Source organism: Phaethon aethereus, assembly GCF_964289735.1.
Source record: "Phaethon aethereus genome assembly, chromosome: 1".
NCBI classification, from domain to species: Eukaryota; Metazoa; Chordata; class Aves; order Phaethontiformes; family Phaethontidae; genus Phaethon; species Phaethon aethereus.
In genome coordinates, this window is record NC_138575.1 from 108,081,285 (window position 1) to 108,097,143 (window position 15,859).

Here is a 15,859-nt window from a genome sequence, read left to right on the forward strand (position 1 = left end):
TGATGTCCTCCTAAGGCATTCTAGTAAGCATTGCTTAATTTATGAATGGTCTTGGTTTACAGACAAGGTACTGTGCTTGTAAAGCTGATATAACACCAAGGAGTGTAGAAATTACTGAAGTAATTTGGCAAAATAACAAGTACTGGACTTCTTTGTTGCTTCAAAGGTGCCAAAAGCCATCTGAGGTGCTATCTGATAGGCTTTGCTCTGAGATATACAGTCTTTTAGACTTGAAAAGCACTTATGGTCTATTAAGATCACTTAACTTGATTTTTTTTTTTTTTTTTTTTTAACTTAAGGGCACTTCTTTTTATCTATCTCAGCGTTATCCAAGTGGTACAATCTTCAGCAGTAATAAAAGGCTTCTTACTCATGGTCAAAAAAACCCTTTTATTGTGTTGCAGTAGAACTGTGGTGTAGCAAATAAACTCTTTCATGTGCTGTTGGCACTAGAAACGGGATATATGGGCGTTTTTTAGTAACTTGATGCAGCTTCTGTTGCTGCTTCTATTATGTTCTTTAATTTGGAGAAGTGAAAAAAAGAAGTAATAATATGACCAGTGACTCCAAGCCAGATCAAGTCTCTATTAAAGTAAATAGGAAAAAAAAAAAAATCTTTGACTTCTGCAGAACTGGTGTCAGCATAACCACTTACGCTACATGATTTACTGTATCTGAATGGCTTGAGGGCTATCTGGGAACACAAGAAGTTGCATCTGGTTATTCATGCCATATTCAGTATAAACAGAATAAGTATATATAAGGTTTTCAGTGTATGCGAGTAGTATTTTAACACTCCCATAAACAAAATAATTTGATGTATCCAATTTTGATGCATCAATATTTACGGGAATGTAGTAAGGAAGCTATAAGAGAATGGGTCTTTTGACATACCTTTGTGAATAACTAAAAATAACATCATTCCCTTTTCTGAAAACATATTATTTCCACTAGATGTAACCTGAATTAATTTTATAGCTGAAAACATCTTCAATTTTCCCTAGACCATAGAAGGAAAATATCCATGTGTTTTGCTTTTTAGAGAGAGAAATTCTTTGTTCTTAGATGGAACATACTTTCTCAGGTTTTTGTACACCAAGGAATAGGTATGTGGGTTTGGGGTTTTTTTTTAAATAAACTTTCTAGACTGGTTTTGTTTGAGAGACCTAGTTCATCCAGAGAACATGTTCATCCAATAGCGTCTCATTGTTGTAGACTCAATGACCTCCAGAGGTCCCTTCCAACCTAAATTATTCTATTCTTTCTTCATTAAGTCCTGTCATTCTGTTGTATTAGTTTGTATTGTTAAAGTGGTAGAGACATTTCATCCTTGATTATCCTCTTTCAGTGCATCAGTATCTCCCGATTCCAGGGCATCCAGAAACATCAGTAGTTAAACTGAAGTATCTGAAATGTGAGTGCTTCAGTATGGAAGGGGATTGGTAAATTCAGATGATGTCTGGTGAGATCTGCAATATACTTCAGTCTTGTTGGTACACTGATGTTCTTTGGTACTTCCAGAAATTATATCCTGTTTCTAGAACAGTGGTAGAATATTTTGTGTTTGTTGCTTTTGATTCTCTACACATATATCAATCTGGAACTTTCCCTGTTGTATATTATATTATAATGAGCCAAGTTGGATACATAGACCTGTGACGGTAGCTAGTGAATGGTAGGGGATCAGAATATAAAGTAGATGTACTTGAGAATTAAAAATAGAAGATAGTCCTACTTATTGTTGACAGGTCTATTTGCCAATAATCCTCCAAAACAAAGAACTACAAAGTCATTTTTGCTACCTCACTTCATTTTAGATTATATAGCATTGCAGAAAGTAGATGTGAGAAGGGTATATACCTCTCTCCCAAAGCAGATGACCCATCTTCCCTCATAACATTTTAAAAGATCTTAACAGCATGAAAGACCTTACAGTGAGAAATGGTTTGGTGGCAGTGCTGTACCTGCCAATCTGTAAGCACAACCACATTCCTTAATATCTAACAATAAATTGCACCTCTCTTTGAAGCAGCGTTAACTACCAAACCACTATTCAGCAGTGAATGTTCATATATCTGTGGTCCGTGGCTTAGGGAATATATTTTTTTCTGGAGATTCTTGGTACTATTTCCTGTTGACACAAGATAGTTGCAGGTAGGAAGAGTGACAGATAGCTTTGCCAAAAAAGCTGAGAGTCCTTTGGTTGTAATGTACTTTTCCATTACAATATCTTTTGTTCAGTGTGGATGGGAGTAAGAGCAGTGGAGAGGACTAGAATGTTATATTTGTTATCATTTGAGTTATTTATTTTTACATTAAATCTAATGCCACTTACTTGGCAAGACTTAGGGATGCCATTCTTCTGTTAAACTGTGTCCCTCTGTAGTGGTCCGCTGAGCACAGTATGATGTCTCTCCTCTCCCAAAAAGAAAAATAATCACACAGTTATTGATAAAATTCATAGTGGGTGATTGGAGGGAACTAGATTTTCCTGTGCCTGGTTTTGGCCAAATGAGGAGAAAGAACAAATTCTACTAATGAAGCCACAATAAAAATGTTTCTTTCTATGAAAAGTTAGTAAAGTTGATTTTTTCTTCCAAATGAAGGATGTAGTCCTGGCTCAGGCTAAAGTATGACTGCCATAGATCAGGAAAGATTTTGTAGGGTTTTATTCTTGAAAAAGACACAAATTGCAAAGATAGGTTTGGGTAAGGCTGCACAAATGTTTGGTGTCTTATAAATGTCATTCTTATAAATGTCATCAAAGAACTGGGAAGTTTAGTTAGTTTGTGCATTTTTGCCATTAATTTAGGGATGGGTGCAATTCATACGGCCAGTAGCCAATCTTTAACCATAAAACTTTGAGTTATTGGCAGACTGACCTTAGGTCTCAGAAAAAGAGAGGCAGAAAGTAATCTCTCTCATGCTCCTCCCAAAGTGACTTTCTAGCTGGGCAAGAAGACATTGTGCCTTCTTCAGTTGTGATAGGATTCCTGTGCTCACACGCTAGGCAGACACTATACCAAGTACTTCCAGTGAGGCAGCTCTTCTGTGCAGACAGTCCTATGTCTGTGTCAGCCTTTCATCTCTGTCAGTGTTAGTCACTTTGCTCATATGTTGGAAGTTAAATGAGTTATACATGAGTTTTCTGTCTTACTGTATGGAAGTACCAGAGACAATCCCCAGTTGCCAAACAAAATTCAAAACTGAATTGTTCATTAATATAAAGTACAATGACAGGGACCATTAAAGTCCAAAACAAAATACTTTTGCTGTGCTATTGGTATATTGTTGGGTAATTTTTGACTTCATTTTCTTTATTCTTTCAGTTCTTCGGGATGACTTCAGACAAAATCCATCAGATGTAATGGTAGCTGTGGGTGAACCTGCAGTGATGGAATGTCAGCCCCCAAGAGGTCACCCAGAACCCACTATATCATGGAAAAAAGATGGGACCCCTCTAGATGACAAAGATGAGAGAATTACAGTAAGTATAAAAAGTTTCAAACAACACAAAAATCAACTAGTCTAAAATTGTTAGTCTCTTGAGCAGTGGGCATCCAGCCATGCTGTACTTTCTAGGATCTGTCCTTTCCTTGCCTCGGAGGCAAGGCTAGTTTGCATTCAGCTTGGAATGCGTTCTCTAGTCTCACTCTACTTCATTGCAGGGTATGAATTTGTTTGTTAAAGAGGACCATGCAAAACCTGTGTTCTTCTCTTCCTCAGAGGAATTAGAAGCTTGTGAAAATGAAATTCATTATATTTGTCACTGTCCTATAATTTTCTTGCCTTTTATCCACCGACAAATTTCTGCAACCTATAATATCTTCCTTCTTTGGTTGGAAAGAGGAACTACTAGTAGTCTAGGTGAGACCTTCTTTTGTAATTCTGTTGAAAATAATCCATGCAGAAAAGTTGTGCGTTGTATTAGAGAGGATAAGAAGGCTTTTGGGATATAGTCTCATTTCTTCAGAGAAATGATGGCTTATCTCGCCATCTCAAGTTAAGGTGTTTTCTCATTAGAGGTGTTGTCATACTCGGTTGTATCTGTAACTTGCTGAATACAGTGCATGATTATTCAGGAGTATGGATAAAGCAGCTTCTCAAATCAGAAAACTGTCCTTCTTTTAATTTTTGACATGTAAAACAATAAGCTAGGGAGCCAGGGAGCCTAAAAGGCTTGAAGAAATGGCAATGAAAAATGGAGTTCAAAAGTCACTATATTCTGCCAACATGGTGACACAAAACATCTTTCCATATGGTGAGAAACCATATCATCTGAAAGGACATACCATAGAGGATCCTGCTGATACTGGGAGGATTACTAGCATAAAGCAAGGTGAGAGGCACATACAATTTATATACCTCAATTATATGCTGAGATGAGGGAAATCTTAAATGGAAGAAGTTTAAACTTAAACCTCAGCAGCCTAGATAAAAAAATTACCATTTTTGTTTGAGATTTAAATCGCCTGTTGTTCCATTTGTTTTTTACAAACAAGACAAAGCTCAGGCATTCTGTAGTTGTGGCATATGCATACATTTAAATTTTTAAGTACCCTACGGAACCTATACTGATTGCTGGCTATTAACTCAGTTCCTTCAATCATACTTGCTAAGAACTTGCAATTTCCTTTTCAGATCTCCTTCCCACTGTGATAAGTCAATTGACCTGAGATAAAGAGAAGATTCCAGTGCTACTTTTATTTTCCAGGAAATGCTTTCTAAACTTGCACTTTCTATTACTATAGTTTATTCTCTTGAAGGATTTTCAGGTGTTGCCTCTTAAGTACATTTCTTTCATTACACATGAAAACTGCTCTTCTCCCAGCTGCTGGAACAAAGACATACCTAGAGCAAAAGCAGCTATCACTGGCTGGCAGTGCCACCTGTATTTATTAAAACTGTGCTTACAATGGAGTAAAACCCCTCCATTCGGTTTTATTTTCTGGTGATTGTAATCAAAAAACTCACCTACATAGTATTCTTTCACCATGACATCTGGTGGAGTTATCTTGCGTTATCAAGTTTCTGCTTCCAAAAACAAACAAATGAAAATGAGTTTTGATGGAGATGTAGATATACACTCGTTGTAGGTGCCCAAATGAGTGTTTGTTTTCAGAGGTGTAAATTAACAGTGCTGCGATAGCTAGCTCAACTGCATTCATTTACATCATATTTGCCTGGCGTTGTCTTAAGCAGCACTAATAATATCGTGGCTGCTTTCTCACACAGGCAAGAGAGTGAAGCTACATTGTAATGCAGATTTGCATCAACTTACAGCTGTAGCAGGATCTTGCCAAGTGGATAAATAGGCATTCAGATGTACATCTTAACAGCTTTGCAGTAACCGTCCATATTATCTTGCTAGTGGCTTGGAGGCGAGGGGAGATTGGGACCTGGAATGGACAAGGTGCTAAAGGACAGATGGGCAAAAAATACTGATTTTGAAATCTGACTTAAAATTACTCCATTTCTGTTAACTTATCTCTTTTAGGTCATTTCCATTTCAGTTTAGCAACAGAAACGTAAAGAATTAAAAGAGTACAGCAGCTGAAATAAGGGTGAAGTTGTTGGGTTTTAAGTGATAGCGATTTTTAAGTATTCAAAAAACGTGTGGATGTGGCGCTTCGGGACATGGTTTAGTGGGCATGGTGGTGTTGGGTTAACGGTTGGACTTGATGATCTTGAAGGTCCTTTCCAACCTTAGTGATTCTGTGATAGATTTCATTTTTGCATTAAATCAACATGGGTTTTTTTAAAAAAGTTTTTCATTTGAGTGCCTATATTTAAAATGAATACCTACATTCATTTGGTAGCAAAATTATCATTAACTCAGTGAGATTAAATTTCAGATTTACAGGTGTTTAATTTACAGCTGGTACCTTCCTCTTTTTAAGCCATGAAATTACCAGATCCGGAAATGTCAAACTATATGTGTTGGTGTTCAATATATATGTAATACCAGTGGGCATTTAATCAATGAAAATAATTTAATGGCTCCACTTCTAAAGCATTTCCAGTTGTTTTCATTCTTAAAGGCTTGTTGATCTTTGACTCATTGCCATTTTAAGTGCCAGAGGCTGTTTAAAGCATTTCATTATAATACTTTCCTTTCTGACAAGAGATTTAAAATAAACATTAAGGTTGCATTTTTTTTTAATAAGGGATGATGCTTGACACCTCTTTTTTTATTCATATCTATACTTTCTTCATAAAGATGATATGTCCATGAAGCAACCTTATTTTTAATATATGGAAGTTTTTTTTCTCATCTGCAATGACAATGTTGATCTTTGAGTTAGCAGAACTGGGCTTTACAGACTGACTATTAAGAGTGCTGGAGAAACAGAGGTGGTTCCTGACAGAGTTTGAAGCAAGAGATGTAGATAAATAGCAGTTAAATAAGATCCAAGTAAAGGCACAACTTCCTCTGGAATGCAATAAAAGGAAAATACTGTTTTGTCCTGGTAGGGTTAAGGAAATCAATATGTTTATGTAGGTGAGATAATAAAAATCAAAGTAGTCTTTGCATATTTTTGGTCCATTTGTAGGGCAAATAAATGTGCTTTGAAGAGAAATAAATTTATATGTCTTTCAGGTTATAAACAGAAGTGAGTGGAACAAATAAGAAATGAAAGTAAGGGTATGGGCATAGCTATCTGTGATGGGGATTATAGAAACAGACGTTTTCTTTGAGCACAGATCTCCCTGAGCAGCTCAGTTTTAGTACAAGTCAGACTCAGTGTAGGTTCTTCAGTGTACACGTGTCCACCGGGTGCATCTGAGGAAGAATCATCATCAAAACATTTTTTACTCTCTGCTCTTGAGTAAGTTGTCTCTAAACATTTTTCTCAGTGCATTGGAGCTAAACATGATTTTTCTCGTGTATTTTTTACACCACAGTATGAAAGCTTATGCTTGATGTGGCTAATGCCTCTCCATATATTACAAATGAAGCGGGAATGGCAGTCTTGCATGTGAAGCAAATGCTTATCTTTAACTTAGATTGTTGAATTGAAAAACAATTATCATGAGGCCAGAGCAGAACTAGTGCAATTCTGTGCTCATCTAGTTAATTTTTCTCCTGGGATTACTGTGGAATAAAGAATACCTCCCATCATATATGGAACTGAAAAGGAGTGCTTCAGTGCAGTCCAGTGAATAACTCTAATTTCTCACTGCCAACAATGTAAAAATAAAATGTATTTTTCCAGTTTCTGACATGTGCTGTCTGCACTAGGAGAGGCTGTGCGACTGTCCTCCTGCAGCCGAGACAGAAGAAAGAAGTTGCAAGGTCTTATCTACGAGTGAGAGAGAAGGGAGCTCACTGGGGTGGGGAAGTTCCTCGTTCTGTTTCCAGCCCTTAGGGGTGTTGATGTGATTGGAATCGCTGTCTTGCCAGGTGATGTTCATGGACCCGCAAATTCTTGGAGCGAGGATCTAGGCCAGGGCTCCAGGCTTCTAGGTACCCTCACCAGGCACAGGCCTCTTCCCAGCCCCATCAGTCTAGCCATCTTCTTTGCATGGCAGCCCAGTGTCATTAGGACATAGCCACGTGTTTTAGGCACTTACCTTGGTGCCAAAAGCTATGAGTTTGCATTCCCTCGGGCTGAGGAGGAAGTGCAGCCAGTCTAGTTTCTGCTGACTGCTGTAATCACTGGCTTTGGTTTTTGCAAATGTATTTTGTCTGGATGCAGTTGGCAGGAGCATCCTTGACGGCAAGTACCATTAGCAGTGACTTGCTTGGGCACTCGCAGCAGTGAATATTGGTTGCTTGTAAGCCTGTGAATACCTCCAGAGTGCCTCCATTCAATTCTCGGGCATCTTCTTCTTGTACCCCAAAACCTCCCACTACTTTTCAAATCTCGCCCGCAATGCCTTCCTACTACATACCACGGCAATGAAATGTTTACCTCATTCCCCATCCATTTCCTCCATCTCACAACCTTCCCTTGCATCCACCCAGCCTTTTTCTCCCACCTTTCTAGCCCCACTACGTCATCTGATTAGTGCTAACTGCTTGTGTGGAGGTAACAATTTGGAAGTTCAGATAAGCAAAACCTCCTGCTGTATGCTGTAATGTAAAGGCACTCTTCCTTTGGCTTCGCTGTTCATGTAAATGCCTGGTGTGCTGTGATTTCAAATGAATGAGGTGTTGTCTGTCTGTGTTAGGTTTGCTCAGAGCCTCCCTTAAGGAACTGTGTTGGTGCTCCGTCTTTGTGAATCCCAAATGCAATTACCTGTATGTAAGATGCTGACATGAGTAATCTAACCAAGATGGTGGGGCCTTTGAGCATATCTTTAGGCAAAAACTGGCAGTAATTATAGACTCTCAGGGGTGCAAAGTGTTCAAAGAGGATTTTGTGGATCTCCCATCTAGACGGGACAACCTCCATGTGCTTTTGGACCTCTCTCTCAATTTGTCTCCTATTTTTGGGGCAATGCCTGCATAATTAACTAAGCCTCAGTAAAATCAGGATGCAGTTAGAGTGCCTGTAATTATCAATACTTTCCCAGTGGGAGAATGTATACGTATCTTGCATGAGCTCTGGAGCAAATTGATGTTTGAGCCAGGTTTGGTGGTCAGGATTTCCACAGCTGCTTCTGTTCCTGCCCCATGACCAGTATTAGCCCATGCTTCAGAAAGCTTCCTAATTGTTCACATGAAGTCATGGTGTAGGTGGTAGAAGAAAAAAGCTATGCATACTGAACATGAAATTTTAATAGGTAAAATCTTTTACATATACATGAAAAAGGATGCTGGTACCTAAAAAAGAAATCCTTTGTAATTGAATACAAAAAGCAAAGCCTTTGCATTGAAACTTTGGTGCAGCACTGTGATTGCAATTTCCCCCTCTTTCATATTAACTCTTATCTATCATTTATCCTGAATCATCCTCATTTGATTTTTAAAAGAAGAAGCTTGAGAAGCCATTTATCTTTCCTTGTTCAAGTTTCTTAGCTTTTAAGATCAAAGTTAGAGGATGAATAATGCATATAGGTTTTCATTCCTTTTTTGTGTGACTGTCTTGTGACATCAGCAGTTTTGAATGACTTACACTCTTACTTTAGATAAGTTGTAACTTGAATTCTTGATTCCTGTTTTGTTTCCTGGCCCTTAAATACTACATCACAAATACGAAGCATTTATTGTGTCTTGCACAATGCTGTTTTTACATGAGCAAGTGATGAAAATGCTTTCCACAAAATACAAAAACAAAGCCTCTGATCTTCTGCTGTGAGAGGAAAACCTCCTTAAAGGTACTGTCCACATGAAGACATTTTATTTCTTTGCCCCAAATTTTTTGTTCATGAATTGTCAAAGAGAACTTGGTTCATTCTTCTTGGTGGAGACCATTCACAGCCTCTTTGTGCTTTGGCAAGTTTAAGACTACATAGGTGAAACCAACATGATCTTGGTCATAACAAGAAAGGGAAGAAGAAATGGCAGAAATTACTATGGCTATCAGTTAAAAAGGAAAAGAGAAAGGGTTGTTTGTATTGGAGGGAACGGCGGAAAAAGCAGACGTTAATTCTCTGTTTGGGAAAGGGGCCTTTCCTTCCAAAGTCAAATTGCAGTGGGAAAAATTGCAGAGGGGAGGTGAATCAAGAAAAAGGAAACAAAAACTGATTGAATTTGTTGCTGTGTGCTGTGCAGGAGTAACAGTCTTAACCCTTTAAAACAGCAATGCTCCTGACACAAACCATACTGTTACAGTGCCACTCCAAGATGTTTATGCTTATTTCTTTCTTCTCCATTTTGCTTTTCTTTTTTCCTGGCCTCCTGTCTTTTTTCATTGATTTATTATTAATTTATTTAACATCTTAATCTCCCCAAATAACATATTTTAGATACACAGCAAAAGAATGCATACTCCTGTGGAAGATGTAATGCTAATGGTAAAATAGTCTGTCCTATGGAGAGCTGCATGAAAGATTATGGCCTGGGTACACAGCACACAAAGCAATGGGGGTGAGGGGAAGGCAAGGAGCAAGTACCTACAGTTCAGGGTTTTATTTCATTTTAATTGTTTTTCTTTTTAGGGGCAGATTAAAGGGCAGGCAGCAATTTCCTATATGCCCCAGGAGGGTTAGAAAGAGAAGTGTATTTTTTCTTCTGAGTCCCAATATGTATTTGTTGGCACCCAGCAATTTCCTTTCTTCCCAGTCCTTTTTCTTCATTTTGTCTCTTTTTCTCACTCCCTGAGAGGGCTGGCTTCCCACTGTACCTCTCTTTTTCCTTCATCTGCTGATGCCTACAGTGGTGGCCTCATTGAGGATCAAGGGTAGTTTTTGTGAATGATTTATATTTCTTCCACTATTAATATTGCTTCCTCTGGCAACACAACTGGAGCTGCTGTGAGTTAACTTGGCACCCCAAGGGGAAAAAAAAGTAAAAGATTGTGAAAAATAATTTGGAACCATACAGCTGTCCCAGAAGATAGTGAGAATAGCTCTAAATCCTGCTGTTTCTTGCGCTTAGTTTTTCCAAAACGTGACATTGTTTTTCTGGGTTCACACTTAAAGCTCTGTTTCAGGGTCGCTGTTGCTCCTGCTGGAGTCTCTCTGCTCTCCAGATTCCACAAATCATTCAAAATTTGGATAGCCTTCCTTGTTTTCTGTTCTGACCATGGCATGTGCTTCTTTTGTCTCCTGCATTATCATCAGGGCACCTTTCCCATCTTCCTCCTCAGTTCTCTCTGCATGCCTGCCTTTTCCCCTGCTGTTTAAACCCCTCAAGTTTCCACATCTGCACAACCACTCTTTTTTGTTAAGACAAAGAGTTTTCAGGGTGTCTTCTGCTACACTGCTACTTCCCATGTCATGTGTTTTATTCTCACAGGCATATCTGAGCTCTTTTCAGTGGTACGTTAATCTTTGATTAGCATTTGTGGCATCGTTTTGTACATTGTTTGTGGGGGGGTTTTTGGCTGAGCCTTAAAACACATTACCACCTTCTACAGACGACCCTGCTCATCCTGGAAGGCTGTAAAATATCTGACTGATAGCCTAGGCTAACAGAAAAAAGAGAAACTATTGGACATACTTTTATCTTTTTAGTCATTTTCCTCTTTCTCATCTTCCATCCTATTTGGAGTCTTACCATACATAATTTTTTAGACTCAGCTCTTTGAGACAAAACTTTTCATCTCTAACACATCCACAAGTCGTTTCCAACCCTGACCACAGCTGTTAATAGTGTCAGCTTGTATTTCTACAAACACTGATGTAAATGTGGATTGAAAATCCTAACCTATTACAAGATTCGCTCCTCGCAGCTTTTTGCAGGTTTGCCATTTTAAAGAGTATAGCTATGCAGACTTTTTCAGGCAGATGTGAGCTCATTCAGTTTGCTCTTTGAATCAACCAGAAGCCATATGGCAGCGGTTAATGTGGCGCCGAGCCTGAGCTAATAAGCCCTGCTGAGAGACAGGCTAGATCACTCCGGCACGGTATTGTACTAATATGGCCACACAGCTTCTGTTGCACTGAGGGTGAAGGCAAAACGAACTTGTGTTGGCTTGAAGTCTCCACGTGTCAAGCCAAAGCAAATGGCCTGAAAAAGCCCGTCTGGATGTTCCCTTCCTTCTCTATAGCTCTTACAGTCAACTGTCCCGAATACTTCTTTTGGGGACAAGATGCTTTCTCCATTAGTGTGTTTGCTGCAAAGAAAATGGTGAGGAAAAAGCCTGTTAGTCTAAAGTATTTGAGTTATACTCAATGCCTGACATCGTTTCTAATTGGTTTAAATGGCTCATTATTAACCCTGAATCTTCTATGCAAGGTTGCTGGATAAAGTGTAGGACAGTGTAACCCATGCATTGGTTCACACTTGATGTGATGTCTTTTCACTGGACATCTCCAAGGGATGATACTGGTCTGTGGAATTAGTGGAAAGGGAAGGAGCATCATGACGCAGGGCAAAAGGGTGGCCCAGCGTCAAACATCTGTGGACTGGGGAGGACACCAGGTTCTGTAGGCTTGTGCTGGCTATCACAGAGACTAGATTTTGCATTTAGGACCAAACTGACTTCCTGTGTTCCCAAGGACATGCCTGGTAATACTGTAGCCTACTGTGTGAGTTTGAGATTTATGGACTGTGTTCAAACTAACCAAAATAAAACTCATCATAATTCAGTGTTACATCAAAAGGCTTGTTATGGTCACTTAACTGCTGACATTTTAAACCAAGTTATTGCTGATCATATTGTCCCTATAGCTAAGAGTATCTGTTCCTTCTGTTTTTTCTCAAAACTTTCAAAAATGTTCCTTTGCATCAGTGGTGTGCATTGCGTCTGCTATTTTGTCTTCTCACCACTTAAAATGTCAGGCATTAGACATGCATAACTATGGTTTCTCAGTATTGTTTCACCCAGTGGTAGTGAAAAGTACTCCTTTAATGTGAACTAGGTATGTATTTTTCTATGCTCAACTTTATTTTACACTGATTTCTACTTTTAAATTTAAAAGTAAAAGTGAAGAAGAATTAAGTTCTTTTGCAGATACTCTGCAGACTTAAAGGAATTTGAAAACTCCTCATTGAGTCAAAATTCTCCACGGATTTCTTTTGTCCCCAGTCATGAACTGATGACCTAGATAGTAAAAGAAAATAAATGCCTGCAGCAAATAGAGTATATGTTAGATATCCAAGTTTTGAGACTTCCACAGGCCTAGACGTTAGACTATCAGGATTTTCATGTTAAAATGGCTTATTGAGAGTTTTGAACCTCTGGGACCATCTGAAATTATAGAAAGAGAGTCTGGGAAGCTTCTCCTTAAAAAATAATAAAAAAACAGGTGGTTATTATCTCAGACTAGTTACGTGAGCTATCCAGAGCATGTAGGACTTTATGATTTGAATGGTTAGGAGCAAAGGTGATTTATTATGCTGAGAAAGTAAATTCTTTGTTTTGTTTGGCTGACAGTCTAGTTGTTGGGGTTTTTTGGGGATGGGTGAGGGAGATGAAGAAAGGATGTGGGAGGGAAATTATTGCTTCATTCATTTTATTCTCTTAATGAAAAGGAAATATTTTTGTTTGGTTAGTTTTTTTAAGCAGTCAGGAAAGGAGCCTTTGCTTATGTTATGCACAATAAAGATGAAGATTTAGTTCAGAAAGTTAATTCTTCTGCTCCCTTCTGTCTATCAGCTGTATGGAAATCCTACCTGTAGAGTGTGGACATCCTCCTCTAAGTTAAAAATCCATTTCTGGAGACACTGTTCTCCCCAGCCCCTTCGGGACTGCTGTGCCGTGTGCCTTCTCCGATTCCTCATCATGAGCAAAAACAATGAGAAACGAAGCAGTACTTGAAGAATGAGACTTTAAAAACCTTTTATGAATCTGACACACTGATCATTAGGGGTCACCTGGGGAAGCATGCACACTTTTTACAGGCAGAAAACATGTTCAGAGCAGAGTTTGGCCCATTGGATGTGGGACTTAGGATCCCTACGGATCAAATGTACAAAAAAGCACTAGAAATTTTCTGCCTTCCAAGGTTCTTTCATGCAGACTTGTGGACCTGTGAGCCTTTGACTTTATTTTTTACTGTATTTACATTTACTTTATACTCTTACACAGAGATATTTCCATTAATAAAGCATGAAAAACCTTTTAACGCACAAATATCCTACAGAAATCAGTGTATTATTTGTGGCAAGTCTGTGTCAGCGAAGGGAAGCAACCCAGCTCCTCACTGGGTTCACTGTTTTCCAAACACTGAAATCCTCTCCATTTGGGGGTGGGGGGAAAATACATTTTTGTTCTTGAAAGGCTCTAGTAGACCTTATAAATTTGATTGTTCTTGACATTTTTGATATTCCTAGTCGCTTGCACACTGCAGCAGCCACATGTTGTCACTTAAAATCTAAATATCGGATAACTGCTAACTGAGACTTTATTGTGTATCATGCTTTTTTTAGGAATTAGTTTTGTAAAGTAAAAATGACACTAACTCTAAAAGCATGCTTAATAAAACCTCAACAATCTATGTGCTGAGTTTGCACATATTATGTTCTCATAATCAAAAGAAAAATGTAGAATAAAAATAGTAGAGCAGAGCAGTGCCCATTTTTGGAACCTTGAACAGATGTAAGTTATTAGAGCTTCTTGTTTGGTTTGCTTTGATTTTTTGGTCTACTTTTTGAAAGTTCTGTCAACTTCATTTTTGCTTATTTCATTTTGTTTGGATAGTTTTGCCTTACTGAGTTTCCTGTGATGCTTCTGGTTATATGAAAAGTCTAGTCCAAATCACAGCACTTCAAAAATAATAATTTTTCAGTTCTTGGGTTTCCTCAACCCAACAGAGTACTTCTCTCTCTCCAGGTAATAATATACTCACAATTACTTACTGCCAAGTTCGGATATTCACCATGTGCAGTAGTGTGGGACTAACATACACATTACAGGGTGTTATTCCAGACTCCTGTGTAAAATTTTGTAGGACTGAGTCTGCTTTCTTACGGTTGCCCTCCTTAAAAGAGAAAGAAAAAAAAGCTACTTTCATTCCTTATTTAGCTGTAGGACAATTCTTGCTAATACTCATGCTGCATTGAGCAGTTAATTGATCTTTTTTTTTCCTCCTGAAAAATCATTACCTGACAAGAATCTGTTTGGCACATGGTCACATAAATATTGTTCTTTTATTTAGCATGGAAGTGTGGGTGGTTAGTTATACTTGGATTTAATTATACTCATTTTCTTCTAACTCAACCACTTTGCTTTTGCTTCTCTCTTTGCTGCTGTTGTCAGTTGTCTACTCGCCTCTGCTAGGCCTTCTGATTATGGCTGCATGAGGGAGAATAAATTACACAGAGGTAAAGAGGGGGAAAAGTGAGTAAGTTTTTCCCCCTATACTTTTAAGAGAGAATAAACCCCACAATCCTTCCAGGGAAAACTATGCTGTTTAAAAAAGTAAAACTTGAGAAAGTGAAATGCTCTCCTGATTTATATTTTGAAATATTTTTAGTGCTACATGGAATATATTTAATTTTGAAACTAGCCATAGAGATGTGTGCTTAAGTAACTTTGCCTTCCCTCACAAAATGTGAAGTTGGGTTCATTGAACAAAATGATAATGACACAAGATCTCTTAACTGTAAGTTTGTGTATTTTGCATCCCTGCTTTTCCAAGTGGCTATGCCATTCAGAATGCCAAGCTTTTAAAAGAGAAAATGTTGACGTGATGGCTTGGGCTTCCCTGCATCATGGTCCACATGTCAGACTCTGAAGATCTTGCTCTTCCCATTCATCTGAAATCATTTGTCTCTTAGGACTACTTTGAACTCTGGTGTTCAGTTTGAACATTTCTCTTGGAGTAAGACCTGATGCAAATCAAGTAGGAAAAAAATTGCTTGTTCAGGATCAAGTGTTACCACAGAAGCTGCAGGTTTCTGACTGAAGCTATTTCATGGCTCATGGTAGGTATTCCAGGAATGAGTGGTTCTGCTCTCTGGCAGACCTGTACGCTGAATAGAATTAAAGATGAGCTGTTTTTACCATGAGATACACAGTTATTGCAACAAGATTTTTAAAAGTGAACTGCAAAACATTTTTCTACAGAGAAAATTATTATACAGTAAAGGAAAGATTGCCTTGAGGTAGAAAGTCTGCAAGCTAAGCAAAGCAGATTGCTGGGCTGCTGCAATCTTCTTGTGTGATTTTGGGCAAGCCTTGACATTGTTCAGTACTTCTTATTCAGCATCTCATGAGTCGTGGAACTGAATTCATTCATACATGTAAAGCTGCCTGACACTTGCAACAAAGCTATGTTGTGTCACTTTGACAAAGTGCAAAGTTTATTACCTCCTAAATCATGAATAGGCTCTTTTTTGTAGACAAAACAGCAGAGTAATATT

The 15,859-nt window shown here is 38.4% G+C and overlaps 1 protein-coding gene across 1 annotated transcript in view; it reads left to right on the forward strand.

The window, feature by feature from the left end:
* The window catches only part of ROBO1 (roundabout guidance receptor 1), a gene marked incomplete at both ends in the record, with an annotated part of 532,959 nt that overhangs the window by 414,926 nt on the left and 102,174 nt on the right, over window positions 1–15,859 (forward strand). The window contains one exon of the mRNA XM_082008056.1: window positions 3,330–3,487. Within this exon, the coding sequence (XP_081864182.1) occupies window positions 3,330–3,487 (158 nt within the window). The remainder of the gene's footprint in view (window positions 1–3,329; window positions 3,488–15,859) is intronic.